This window comes from Rhinolophus sinicus, linkage group LG07 (genome assembly GCF_036562045.2).
Source record: "Rhinolophus sinicus isolate RSC01 linkage group LG07, ASM3656204v1, whole genome shotgun sequence".
In the NCBI taxonomy this organism is placed as follows: domain Eukaryota; kingdom Metazoa; phylum Chordata; class Mammalia; order Chiroptera; family Rhinolophidae; genus Rhinolophus; species Rhinolophus sinicus.
In genome coordinates, this window is record NC_133757.1 from 92,250,211 (window position 1) to 92,265,098 (window position 14,888).

A 14,888-nucleotide genomic window follows, 5' to 3' on the forward strand; every position below is an offset into this window, starting at 1 on the left:
AGTATACTGCACAATTATTATTTACTCATTTGTAAAGGTCTACTTGCTTTTTATCACTGCTACTTTAGGAAACATCCTGTATAAACACATGCTACACACACAGCTATCAAAACATATTTAATTACATCCAAGCCTTTGTGTTCATTCTGCATTCCTGCTGCAAAGGTCCAAAGGTCTTAAGAAGATCCATACCACAGCATAACATTTGCAGAAGCCACATAGGGTCAGAGCACACTGTAGCAGTTCCACTGCTTTCCAGTTACTCCATTAATAGCTACTGAAAATAGAGGAAAGGCACTTGGACCAAATGACAATCTTGCCAAGTATTCCAAACCACTACACTTGTTGCTACTGAAAGATAACTTGCCTTGAACCATCCTACATAAAATAAATTTTTAAAAATATTATGCTGTTTTTAAAATGCCAGGTAATAATGGGGAAAGAAAAGAGAGATGGAGGGAGGGAAGAGGAGGGGTGAGAGTGAGAGGAGAGAGAGAGAGAGAGAGAGAGAGAGAAAGGAGTCTTTTATTATTTATGTGTGGGTTATCATCTGTATTCTAGGTTTGGGGTGTGAGTTAGGTCACTGGAATTTTGTCCATATTTTAGTTTTATTTACATTTTGGATTGGGTCATTGCCACACAAATGAGAAACTACCATAATAAAATCCAATTAGAAAGTCGCCATTATTACGATTCATTTGGTTGCTTTTAGAAGCCATTGTCATAGCCCAAAGCCTATAAAGTGATTCTCCTTCATTCCCTTATTCAGGTATTTGTTCAACAGACCATTCAGAAGACAATGATGAGAGAGCAACCTCTGGAATCGATGAGATTGCATCCTGGTCCCAAAACTTACTTAGTGGTGCAACAGTGAATTAGTCAAGTTCTCTATGATTCACCTTCCTCATTTACAAATTGGCAATATCAATAAAGAATCCATCCTAAAATTGTTGTGATAGTTAAAAGAGACAAAACATGTAAAATTCTTGAAACACAAAGTAAGTGCCAACTTAGGTTGGCTATCGTTCTTTAACATACATTTATTAAGCACCTTTTATATACATAGCAGTTTGTTAGGAACAATAAGGACAAAAAATTTGTCTTCAAAGAATTCTTCTAGTAAGATAAAGAAGACATGAATGTAAACAACTTTAGTAGCAAGCTGACCATCATTGTTGTCATATAAGCAATGCAGATAAGGTGCCATGGAGAGATGACGTCCAGCTAAGAAAGTGCTAGATGGATTCTGAAGAGGTTTCACATTAGAAGAGTCCTAAAAGATAAACATGATCTGGACAACTGGCATTTGGCATCTGGGGTGAAATATTCTAGGAACAATGTAAAGCACGAGGGCATCCAGGTAAGACATATCAAGCGGATAAATAGAAAGGACTATGGGGCCAGGTGATTGACGACCTTCCTAGGAAGCCAAGCTAGGAGCTATGCATCTAGCCATTTCCAAAGGAAAGCCACTAAAGACTTAGCAAAATCAGAATTATCTTTATTATTTATCTAAATTAGCCTTGTGGATCCAAAAACATTATTTAGGCAAAACATGGAACTACTTCTTGTGACATCAAATATTTTAAAGAAAGCTTCATGTGCCTTAAAAATTGTCACATTAGAAGACTTAATGTGACAACAGCATTAAGAATATATTTAACTTGCCAGATCTTGGAAGGAAGACAAACTATTGACTAATTATCACTTTGAGAAGCAACCAGAGTTTGAATGGGCCATTCCTGGGAATAGGATAAGAAAGAAAAATATGCAAGAAAAATTAAGAAATCTTCCCCCACTCAAATCTCAGTGCCTCAAATGAGATCTCTTTAAGATCTCCATTTTATTACATCACTACCAAAAACTCATGTTGCGATTGTTAGTGAAATGTGTCTTTTCCTGGTTTATCCTAATTCATGGTGGTCAGATTCTCACATGCACTAGTTATTGTCCACATACAGTTGTAGGTGCACTAAGAGAAGAGGTAGTTTCAGAGAAGAGGACAGATAGACACGGAAGCTGAGAAGAAAGAAAATGGACAAAGATAATCTCCAAGAATAAATAAAATTAACCAAAAAACTTCAGATAAAAATTTTCAGTCATTTTTAAGCTTTGCCGATCTAGACACCATTGAGGAACCAATGAAAACCATAAAGTTATTCTTGTTACTTTAAAAACTAAGGTTAAATACATGTTATGTAGCATCTACACTTTCATTCTGAAAAGTATCAACTAGGCAGCTTTCCAATTGTGATATATACAAATAATTCTATTGCTTAGAACAAATATGGTATCACTTACATGATCTGTTGTTAGCGCAGCACATGGGTGAAAATGATCAAAATAAACATCATCATGTTTTATTGAACATATGTACTTCTCTAAATCATTGTATCTCTCTCCATAGATCACTAAAAATGAAGAACCAGAATTTCCAAATGAATAAACATGCAATGACTGGAATAATTCTAAATGATAAAACTCCTATGACTATATTAAACATACCAAGTCTAACTTTATATGATTGCTTCCTTTGCACACAGTCTTTGTGAAAATTGGCACGATAGCCAGCATTTCTTTTGGAAGCATTATTTTTTTCTATTTCACCATCTGCTTGTTTCCAGTACCGTTTTACTGATTGTAGCCACCTTAAAAAATAAATTTACATATTATTTAGGCAGAACATGGAACCACTTCCTGTGACATCAAATATTTTAAATAAAGAAATATGTCATGTGCGTTAAAAACTGTGCTTAAGGGAATAGGCCCTGGAACCTGACTAACCTGAGATTGAATCCCAGCTTCCTTACTACTAGCTATGGCTCTTGTTAAAATCACTTAATCTTTCTATGTCTCATTTGCTATATTTTAAAGTGGAAATAATAATAGTAGCATTGAAAATGCTATCTAATAGTAGTAATGGAAACAGTAAATCATAAGGGTTGTTGGGCATTTAAAATAAATTAATATAGGTAAAGCATTTAGAACAGTGCCTGGCACACAGGAGTATTTCCTGTAATTGTTATTATTAGTGGGCAAAAATGTAGCCCAGGGACAACATGATACGGGGCTATCAACTATGAGTAATAAGGCTCTGCTATCTACACATTTACAAAGTGAGACAATATAAGAGACCTCAAGGTCCAGGGGACAGTGTGTCATTATTCCATTTTATTTTTACTTATTGGTAAAGGACAAAGGGAAAGGAACATAAATTGATCACTTCTGGTGAGCAGTTTTTGAGAGCTCAGGGAAATGTAGATTTGGCTCAGAGACTCCTTGGTTTTCCTTTGCAAAGTGTGGCCTTGCCCAGCACCTGTCCAGGGGTGCTACAGAGTCTCTGTTCCTTAAATATCCACATATAAGTTAATAAATTCACTAGAAAGTTATGAAACTCTTCAGAAATCATATGGAAAGTATGACATTCAGATGTCAAAATAGATAGCCTAATGCCTACTCAGTGAGATGTTCAGGGTTGCTTATTGTAGCAGAAAGAGCCAGAAAGGGGCATCGGATCATCACAAGGAGATGTTCCCAAATTTCTGCTCCAATTTCTCCACCAAGACAATGGACCTATGAAAGACAAAAATGTCTCCATTAAAAAGTTATTTTAAATATAGCACATGAAAATAAGACATGGAAGCCTAAATTGTCATACATAGCTTTGTTACCTTTAATCAACCATGCTAACTGCATATAAATATTCGCAAATTCATTAGAAAATCTTCACACCTAAGTTTTCCCTAATCCTCATAACCAATCCATCAATAATTCCTCTTTGTCTTACTTCCAAAACTTTCTTGGTACTCTATGCATTGATCTCCATGCCTTCTGCCCACCACGTCACCATCACCTCTCAGCTGCACTACCACAATATCCTTCTGACTATTCTCCTAGCTACCCTTCCCGCCTCCTACATTCTTCACATCATAGCCAAAATGATGTGTTTAAAAGACAGATTAGGCCATGTCCCTAATTCAATTTCTTCAATATCTTGCCATTACATGTGGAACAAAATATAAACTCCTTAACGAGGTATATACTGCCTGGAATAATTTGGCCCCCACTGGCCTCTTGAGCTTCATCTCAAACCACTCTTTCTCATCTTGCTCCCACTTTGCTCCAGACATACTAGCCTTTTCTTTATTCCTGGAACAGAGATATCCTACTCTAGAGATTCCACATATATTGTTCCCTCTGCTTAAAATGTGCTCGCCCCTCTTTTCCACCTATAAGTCCACCTTAACGTCATTCAGAACGATGTTTCTGATGGCCTGTTCTGGAGCTGTCCTACCATCTTCCAGCCATTGTCACAGTCACAACAGCCTGCTCTTTCTCTTCACAACATGTAGGAGTGTGGGCTGGCGTAGTCATTTGTATGCTTAATTGTTTAATTCTCTTTTTTCGATGACTCTTAGACCTGGGCATTCCTGGTACTAACAGAGCCTTGGCACTATGGAGACATTCCTTAAATACTTGCTGAATAAATGAATGAATGTCTTTTGACCAAATAAATGAAATTAAACTAGATTCTCAAATGCGGTCTTCTATAAACAGATTAAATTATGACACTGAGATCAACTGGAAAGTACTTACTATAAGAGCCAGATAATTTTTAAAAATTTTCCACTGTCCATGTGGCTTTGCTTTGGTCAGATAACATACCACTCTGCTGAATATTCACTTTATGCTTTGTACTACATAGCACTTTTCCCTGGCCCCACCAGAATAGACATGGGCCTTCAAAACCTTTCTGCTTTACCCTTATACAAAAATTTCATATCATTTCAGGGTTTTGAGGTTAGAATACAATTCCAGGTTCTAGACTGCAAAGACTAAATTGCTGGATTTTTTGTTTTAAACAGAACTATTCAAGGCCCTCAAGATGCAATATACACAGATCAGCCAAAAATCAGTATCAAACAAATGAAAAGCACAGCCTGTTTAGTAGCCCCATGTTTACAACAGTAAAAGTTAAATTAAATATAGGTATCATCTTTTCCCCCTTTAAGCTGAAAATTCCTTGGAGCAAAAGAATATATCCTTTTGTTTTAAGTTTCTTTGAATAAATATACCTAACAATGCCACTAAAAATAGTTTTCTAAATATTTCCTATTTGTCCCTACAAATTTCCATTGTTTTCTACCCTGTTCTCTCTGCCAAGGGAAACCAACCTACAGAGACTACTTCAAAAGTGCTCCACTGCTCTCTGGTTCCATTGTATTTGACAAATGGACAGCCTTGGCAAGAGATGAGAAGAAGGGAGGAGAGTAAGAGTGAGCTCTTTATTCTATTGGCTCCCTTTCTGAAAGGTTACCATGGGCTAGCTATGTCCTTCACCTAAGGGAACTGTTCCTCACAACATGGCCAACTCACACAGAATCTTCTTTTGAGTCTCAGTAACTGCTTCTTTGCCTTGTCCCTTTAAGCCTAGGGCTAAGCTACCAGTTCTGAATTACTGCACTAACCTTTATAGGTTCCCTCATGCACATCTTTGGGAAATACTCTTCTTGAATTGTATTTTAGTGTGCCACTTGTATGCAGTTGGGACCATGACTGATAAAATAACATCATTATTACAGCCCAAAATCCGTTGCTTGACATCTTTCCAGGAAACCTTATGTCATAGTGGTTATTTCTGCTCCTCTGAAACAGTAGGCACCAATGACAGGTTCTCTCCCATACAGAGCTCCGCCGATACACTGATATACCCTCTTGAGTCGCAACAGGAATGTGAAGTCAAAAGACCAGTATGATTCACTGAGAAAACCATTCAGAAGGAAGGGCCTCCCCAACCTGAACACCATACAAAGTGACAGGTGTCCTCAAGCACCAAAGATCTTCATTATAGTGCTTATGTACAAGAAATCAACCCAGATATATAATAGCAAACCTACCTCATCAAATATAACATATCTGATCCTTTTCACCCATGCTTGGCGATGAGGAGCTAACAGCAGAATTTCAAGGCAGGCAGGCACTGTAATAAGTACCTAAAAATAATAATATTGTATAAACAAACATTTTTGAGCACTTACTATGTGCAGACATAGTTGTAAGAATATAGAGTTATAACTCCCAAAAGCACCAGCTGATAAGTAGGATACAATATTGCTTTTGATAATGTTTCATTAAAATTGTGATATATGAGTTGGAACTTTATGAAATTGCAATTTATTTTACAGGTCAAAATGGTAAAATATCAGATTTGAAATTTAAATTTTTATTATGAACATTCAAAGTAATAAAAATTAGAGTTAATTGTCATAGGTTTATTTCTTCAAAATCTGACCCTGAAATACAACTGGTTGAAAAACGTTTATAAAGAATCAACAACAATGGAAGTGGGTGAAGCAGGGTAGGGCAGCGAGAGAAGCTAAACTTCAAAACAGACCTGATGACGCCTTGGCCAATGTGCCTCAAACTTCTGGAGTAAATATTAGCTGTCAGAGCAATTCCATATGAAGCCGAAATGGCCCGGTATTTATATCCCTGTCTAGCTCAGTCACAGGATACATACTATGGATGCAGAACTGGGAGGACTGACCGCTTACATTTGTCTTGACCACACTCCCAAATCATGGCAGCACATCTCCATGTCTACCATACAATGTTCTATAATCATGTTTTCACTTTTTGTTTAGTCTTAATTGTTTATCTATGAGTTCAATAATGAGAAAAACTGTGTATGGTTTACTTAGTTTTCTATCCATAATAGGACATTTTTTAAATTACAATGAGTATCCTACTCATCAAGAAAAGTAAGGGAATCCTACTTATCAATAAAAAGTAATTCTGAGTAGGTAATTAATGTTTGTTAATATTTTTATAATATTGGGTTCTTCAGATCATTCTGAATCAAGTTACAAACCAAGATGATGCAATGAACTATAACGGAAATCTGAAATCAAAATCTAAGTATCCTAAAAAAAGATTAGTTCTATTTCTCACTTTTTGAATATAGCAATATTAACATTTCTCTAAAGACATTTCATCTTTTGCAAATTCAAGATAATTATTTCCATGAGGCCTTGTGAAGATGTTGACTTTCTAGTGAAAAAGTCATATAAGTACTAGTATATAATTTGATAACAAATGCATGAATTAGTATATCCTACCTGACAGTTGAGGGCATCATGACGATAATCCCTTGTAAAAACACCACATAGAGTTTCACCACTTGGCATATTTTTGGTATAACGATTGTAAACAGTTGCTGCCACTTGATTAACAAGGGCCTGGTTGACAAAGAAAGAGATTTGTTAATCACATAATAAAGTACAGGTAAAACTTCAGAGAATAACAGGAATTGTATTAAAAAAAATATGTCCTGCTATGAATGCTGAAAGCTTAATAACCCCTTTCTTATATTCATCTTCTCAAAATACACTCACATGCTCTCTTTTAGATCCTTGACGAAGTATGTGAACCTCACTGATAAACCTCAACCTAAAGTAAGATAGGTGTGAGTCTGCTATAAAAGAAAGGTCAAGTAAGGGATAGTCAAGGTAGCTTTCTGGTTCTTATATCTGAGGACTTCCCCCAGACATCTTAGGTTTGAATATAGATGCCAACAGGTAGAACCATGCTCTGGATCAAGCAGGTAGCCTGGCCAGTGGAATCTGAATGTGTGTAAACCTATAAAACTCTATTTTACATTTTTGCCCCCCCAAAAAAGATAATTTATATAGGTTAAAATGTAAATTTTAAAAAATAAGCATAAAGATACTAAAAGTGAACATTTTCATATATTTTTATATATTTGAGCACACATGGAAAAGCTAAATGAAAATACTGATAGCTCTGTTTATACAAAGATATTAACAATATATTATCATTAGTATGACCACAATATATGACAAATTAGTATGACCGCAAAATGACGAATACAGACATATTCGTTATAATTTAAAGAGAAAGAATATTATACTAATTATACAAAGTTCTGATAATAAAAATACATTCCCTTTCCTCAAAGAAAAAGAAAAATGGGCAAATGCATCCACAAGTGGTTCACGAATAAAGAAATATCAATGCCCCCAAACCATACATAAAGATGCCCAAATCATTAGTATTAACAAAAATGTAAATTTAAATAAGATAAATCTTTTCAGCTATTAGTATGGCAGAAACTTTTTAAATGATAATAAGAACATTGGAAAAGATTAGAGAATGTACACTGCCATATACTGCCAGTTTGGCAATATGTATTGTGTTGACTTACCAATTCCACTTCTAGTCAACTTAATTTTTCTTGATATAGTTTGTTAACTGACAATGAGCACACATTGCTTTCATAACCATGAAAAACAAAAAAAGCTACAAGAAATAATAAAGTGATAATTTCAAGTAATCATATTAGTCAATATGGTGTGGAGGCTGACAAGTCACTCAACACTACACATTTTCCTAGAAAATAAAATGGAATCTGAATTCATATTAATGTGTAGAATTAAAGTTACCCCAACTAAATTTGTCTTTCTCAATTGTAATCACATTAAAATCAATGAGTTGTGAATGAGGATATGCAAACTTATATTTCCTGCAAATCAAACTTTCTCCAAAATGACAAAAATCATATTTTCTGGTTTTAAGTTCAACATTATGCATTTCTAGGCATAAAAGAAATATGGCAAAACAACCTGGCTTAAGAAATAGGGCAGTCACTAAGGTCCAACAGCAGATTAGATATATCCCATAAACTCTGCAGTGGCAATATTAGGCTCTTAAGTGACTCGACATTGTCCAGCAAAATGTGGGTACTTCTCAAAATTCATGCACAATGTTGAATGACAAGACCACAAAACCAGACTTTTTCCTCACAATAATTCTAAGGAAACTATTATTTGGGCCTCTGAAACTAAAGAGAGAAAGTGCAGGTTAAAAAAATAAGTTAAAACTCCTGAAAACAGGTAAGAGACTGGTGGTTATCAAAGGCATGGGGGGGAGCATAAAATGGTTAAAAGGAACAAACTTTCACGTGTAAGATAAATAAGTTATAGGGATGTCATGTACAGCCTGGGGGCTATCGTTAATACTATATTGCATATTTGAAAGTTGCCAAGAGAGTAAGATCATAACCGTTCTCATCACAAGAAAAAAATTATAATTTTTTGAGGTGATAGATGTTAATTAAACTTTTTGTGGTAATCATTTCACAATATATTCATATGTTGAATCATTATGATTCTACACCTTAAATAATACAATGTTATATGTCAATTAGATCTCAATAAAACTGAAAAACAAATAATGACATAGATTCACTACATGCCTACATGTATTATTTTAAAAGAGGAGGTTCAAGCATGAAAGGAAATGAAAGTTACTTGAGTGCTACCTTTGTTGGAGCCACATACACAACAACGCCTTCATTGCTCTCCTTCAGCACTTTCTCCATGCAGTAGTAGGAAGCATAGGTTTTGCCTGAGGATGTTGGGGCAACAATCACGGCTGACTCATTATTATCCACAACATCGAGGAGCTCACGCTGCCGGGTTGAGAGTAAGCTTTGTGTCAGTAATGGGAACAGCACGTTACCAACACACAGATATTATGCACTTTTAATATAATTTTCTGAACCTCAAATGGAATGATTGGGAGTTGAAAACACTTGAAGAGAGGCACAGGAAAATCTGAAGAAGTCATGATATTCTCTCAGAAGAGAGAACTCGTAGGCTTTTGAGTACCTGGAGGTGGGTTTGTGTGAAGAATGGAAAGTGAGTGCAAATAAAATATCTTGTTATTGGGAAGATATTTTTTTTTAATTATTCGTCATCGATTAAGTGCTGAATGGCTTTGAGAAATTAAGTTCTAAGAAGTAGCCAATATGTATTTTTCCAATGGTGAAAAAGTGGCTGAATAGAAAAAAAAAAGTCAGTGATTCATTATTTTACTACTTACCTTCTAATTCCTATATAGAATAATGCCAGGTACCTACTTCAGAAGGCATGTGGGATCTTCATCCCTTCAGCCTATCCTTTTATTCATCAAAATAATGACTAGTCAAAGAATCATAAGCCTGTATGATGGGAGGTACGTGGAAAAATGTTTAATTGCATTTTTGTGGGTAAATGTTCGTGGTTCAGTCTATGCAGAAACTCACCATTTTATTCCAAATTTTATACCCATAAATATTAATTTTACATTTACTTATAGAAGAATAGATTCTATGGTGATAGATGAGGCACATAAATATTTAAATAATTGTCTATACAATTTAAGACACCCAAATTTTTCTGTGAACAATTATATATTTACATATGAAATCCTACTGACACAGGGAATTTTGGAGGCTGATCCATAACAATACAACTGGATGACAGAGAAATTCAAAAATATGCACGTGAAATCATCAGAGTACGTCCAAGGAACTGGTCTGTTTATGAAAAATGAATGAAATGAAAATTTTACTTTCTTTAAGTTGGGAAAAGGGCTCACATTTTACATTCCTAATGACAAAATAATTTTAAGTAATGTGACTCAGTATTAAGCACTTCATGACAAATATATAGAGCCACAATAATGAGAAGATGCTGAGATCACATCTAATAATAAAATGTAATAATGTTTGTTTCATTCAGTGATTACCTGCCATGTGTCAGGAATAAAACCCTGTACTCTGGGATCTGGATCTTTTCTCTCATCTCGTATCAAAAAATGACCCATGTATTGTAGTTGAAACCGAGCTGGCCCAATGCCAATTGAATATTTTCTCTTTTTCTTCTTTATGTCGTCATCTGCTGCCACCTAAATTATTTTAAAAATCCATTTTGAAAGTGATATTAAATTATAACATCATTTAAATAATTAAAATATTTATTACTGAGCAGAGTTTTTATGAGAAAATCATTTTACCAGGCTTTACATTTTGTAGTGGTTATGGAAGAAGTCCTTCACCACCGAATCATTATCTGAACTATGAGTAAATTAGCAGACATCAAAATTTTCAAATATCCATCATGCTATTTGTAGCTACAATCTGATATATTTAAAGACAATTCACAATCACAATATAGTAGTTAATTTTTTCTTGCTAGAATTAAACACAGGATTTGTTTCAAGGATCTACAGAGATTATGTGGCATTTAATGTTTGTCCAGGAAAGATTTTGTACAAGCTTCCTAATTCTAGATTACTTTAAATTTGGGCAGTTGAATTACTAATGATTATAAACTCAGTGCAAATATTTTCAGGTAAAGAAAATCCAGAAGAGGTGGCTGTACTTGCAAGACACTTTATGCATACCTAATAATTACTGTATTAAAATAGAGCTATTATGAAAACATTACCTCGGTTGGATATAAAGAACTTGCCAACTCGTCAAATCCTAAATATTTAAGGCATCTGGCTATGAGTTGCCGATCTGCCTCTTGTAAAAGTTCTGGGTATTTTTCCATCAAGGAGTGGATCCTTTTCATCATTTGAACAGCTATACTTAAATCTTTTGTGGTTTCACCTTGGCAAAGAATACAATAAAACTGCTATAAAGACCACCAATAATAATAAATGTTTCATTATCCAAGATGAGCCATTCAGGCTATCACTCGGACCTCACTAAATTGACTATCTTACTTAACATTAATGGAGGTTGTGGAATACAAAGTACTAAATAAAATAAAATAAAAGTGCAACTATACACACTTCATCATCTCCATGAATAACTGAGAAGTAGCTGTGTAAGTGTTGGAGAAAAGGAAAAATCTTGTCGTTGATAGAAATAATATCTTTGAAGCTCAAGTTTGTATATGTTCTGGGGAAAAACAAATATTTTCTCCACCTATTATTTTCATGCCTTCTCTACTCAGTTCAAAGAAAAATATTCAGATGACTTTAAATATCTGGTTAAAAACTTAGCAACACTTATTGAGTTCTACTGTTGACCATACATAAGTATTTGGTGTAATCACCGGAGCCTCTCAAATCAAGCAGCCTATTATTACAACTGCGAGATAAAGACTTTGCTAATTCCTCTCCATTTCTTTATAGTCAAATATATATCCTTTTTATTTCTCCTCGCTGATAATCTTTCCATACTTAGCAAGTTAGGGCTGGTTTTGATTCCACCTGTCTTCCAGTCAACCTATACTTTATCTATTTACCAACTACTACCAAACACTTACTGAACACTGAGGCTACAACAAAAAAAAAAAATTAATACAGAATTCTTACTCTCCAGGTGGGTAAGCCGCTATTAATTTTGATCACTCTTAGTAACAGCCAACTTCAAATCCTGATACATCTTGGTTGGGGAGAAATATATACAGTAAGCCAAGTTAATGCTTCTCGCTGTAATAGAATCCACAGTAAAAGGCTGACTACGAGAGCAGACTGAAGTGAGCAGAATGAGAGTGGGGTAAAAAAAAAAGAACCAGGTTACCATGTGTTAAATGGATTCAAATGTGGAGATGCTCAAGACTGACATCAATTAGGTTTGTTTGAAAGGTCAGTTTGGAAGTATGGCACCTGATCATATCACCTGCTATCAATTTACCTGTCTCTATCCAGTCTTACTTCTCCACTATCTTCCTCTCCCTGTCTCTTCTTTTCTACTTTCCATTGCAGAAATTAGAAAGTAGGGTGCATGGAAGCCATGGTAATTTTTGGAAGAACTCACCATGCTGACAAACACGGTGTCAGTTTTAGCCAAATAGAAAATGTTTTCAGATTTCAAAGAGGAATGACAGATTCTCCCTAGGTGCCTCACCATCTTTGCTGGTTCCCTTAACCATTCATACAACTTTGTAAGTAGTTGTTTTTTTTTTTTAAACCTCTCTTTGATTGTGATTTCATTTGAATTTGTTTATGAATGTGCTGAATATTTGCTACTGGCACTCTCGCTGAGATTTTATTGCTCGTTGATAAAATAGAGGTAAGAATACCTAGAGGAATTTTGTAAGGATAAAATCTGATAATGCATTTAAGGCTTCTGCAGTTAATAATAATAATAAGTGACAGCTATCATCATTCCATTTTTTTAATTAATTCCCCAATTCATCAAAATGAAAAACAGTCACATACCTTTTCCTTGTCCTCTGCAATGTTCCTTCCACGCTTTCAAGCAGGCAGTTAACCCTACCATTTCAACTCTAAGTTTCACCGAGTTACTTTTACATGATTTCAAAAAATCTTCCAGGTTCTTTATTCCAGAGTTTAAATTCTCTTTCAGTTCCTCCTCAATAGAAAATGACAGAGCATGCCATTTGTTCTCTTCTTTTTGTTCTTCCTTGGCAAGTAATCTCTTCTTATTCTCTCTAGTAATTATTTCTGCCTTGGTCTCCTGCCCAAAAAGGAAAGAAACATCCCATGAATCAAGTTGGAAATATTCCAAGATGATATTTCATGAATGGGACAATATTTTTAAGTGTCTATTGATTATCTTGACCATCATCCCATTCTTGAATGGCATAATTTTAGTTTATATCTTACAATTAAAGCCTCTTTTAATTGAAAACTTATGACAATTCATTTTAATGAGTATAAAAACTCTGTGCAGATAATTTTTCAGTTTTCTGAATGGTCTAGATTATAAATCAGAGAGAAAAGATAACAAAATCAGAAACACCAGGCCACTGTTTTTTGGTTTTTCATTTGTTTGTTTCATGTCTCCATGCACTGTTTCCTGTCACTGCATCTGGAATTGTCTTTCGTCTTCCATTCTTCCATACTCATAATTACCTCTCTATCCCCTACTTACCTTTCAAGATATTTCTTAGATGAAGCCCTTCCTAACTCTCCTAAGTCTAGGTCATATATTCTTCCTCTGCCCAGGCATCTCTTTATCAAAGCACTCATAACATGTACTGTGGCTGTGATTTTACTTGTCATACTTCTCCTCTAGATCAATTACCTTAAAACAGGAATGTGTCATAGTTGTCTGTATGTCCCAAGCATAAAATATTTAATTCATAATGTTTAATGAGTGAGTGAGGAAATAGAAAGGGAATGAAAGAAAAGAGGAGATAGAAGGAAGAACATAAATACAACTTATTTGCTCTATCCAGATATACATTTCCAATAGACTTAATCACAATATGGGCCCATTTTTACTATACTTTTATCAACATGATTTATTAATCTACAAAGACAAATAAGAACATTGTTGTATTCACAAGAGAATTCTTTCTGACAAACCTTCCACGATTCTGGTTTGTCATGAAATTAATATCTAAACTTTGCCTATAATAAACTCAATTTTAGTTGTCACCACTTTCTCAGTATTTAATGCTAATCAATAACATTGAGCTTTCCCCAATGTTTTAATCTTCCAAATGTTTGTGTGCCAATACCATACTGTTTTGATTACTACAATTTTGTAATACAGGTTGAAATCAGGGAGGGTGATGCCTCCAACTTTGTTCTTTTTTCTCACTATTGTTTTGGCTATGCGGGGTCTTTTGTGGTTCCATACAAATTTTAGGATTGTTTGTTCTATTTCTGAGAAAAAAATGCTTTTGGAGTTTTGATAGGGATTGCATTGACTCTGTAGATAGTATGGACATTTTAACAATATTCTTCCAATCCATAAGCATGGATTATCTTTCCATTTATTTGTTTCTTCTTTTGTTTATTGCATCAATTCTTATAGTTTTCAGTGCACAGGTCTTTCACCACCTTGATTAAGTTTATTTCTCAATATTTTACTCTATTTGATACAATTATAATAGGACTATTTTCTTACTTTCTCTTTCTGATAGTTCATTATTAGTGTATAGAAATAAAACAGATTTTCATATGTTGATTTGTACCTGTAACTTTACTGAATTTATTGATTGATTCTGTTTTTGGGTGGATTCTTTAGGGTTTTGTACATATAATGTGTCATCTGCAAATAGAGACAATTTTATTTCTTTCTTCCCAATTTGGATGCCTTTTATTTCTTTCCCTTG

General features: G+C 34.6%; 1 protein-coding gene across 1 annotated transcript in view; it reads right to left on the reverse strand.

The window, feature by feature from the left end:
- The window catches only part of LOC109447280 (putative ATP-dependent RNA helicase DDX60), an 85,403-nt gene that overhangs the window by 37,227 nt on the left and 33,288 nt on the right, over positions 1 to 14,888 (reverse strand). Inside the window, exons 14-22 of the mRNA XM_019731470.2 lie at positions 13,021 to 13,279; positions 11,292 to 11,458; positions 10,591 to 10,749; positions 9,341 to 9,490; positions 7,119 to 7,238; positions 5,898 to 5,993; positions 3,458 to 3,573; positions 2,506 to 2,648; positions 2,302 to 2,411 (exon numbers count right to left, since the gene is read on the reverse strand). Coding sequence (XP_019587029.2) covers positions 2,302 to 2,411; positions 2,506 to 2,648; positions 3,458 to 3,573; positions 5,898 to 5,993; positions 7,119 to 7,238; positions 9,341 to 9,490; positions 10,591 to 10,749; positions 11,292 to 11,458; positions 13,021 to 13,279 — 1,320 coding nt within the window. The remainder of the gene's footprint in view (positions 1 to 2,301; positions 2,412 to 2,505; positions 2,649 to 3,457; positions 3,574 to 5,897; positions 5,994 to 7,118; positions 7,239 to 9,340; positions 9,491 to 10,590; positions 10,750 to 11,291; positions 11,459 to 13,020; positions 13,280 to 14,888) is intronic.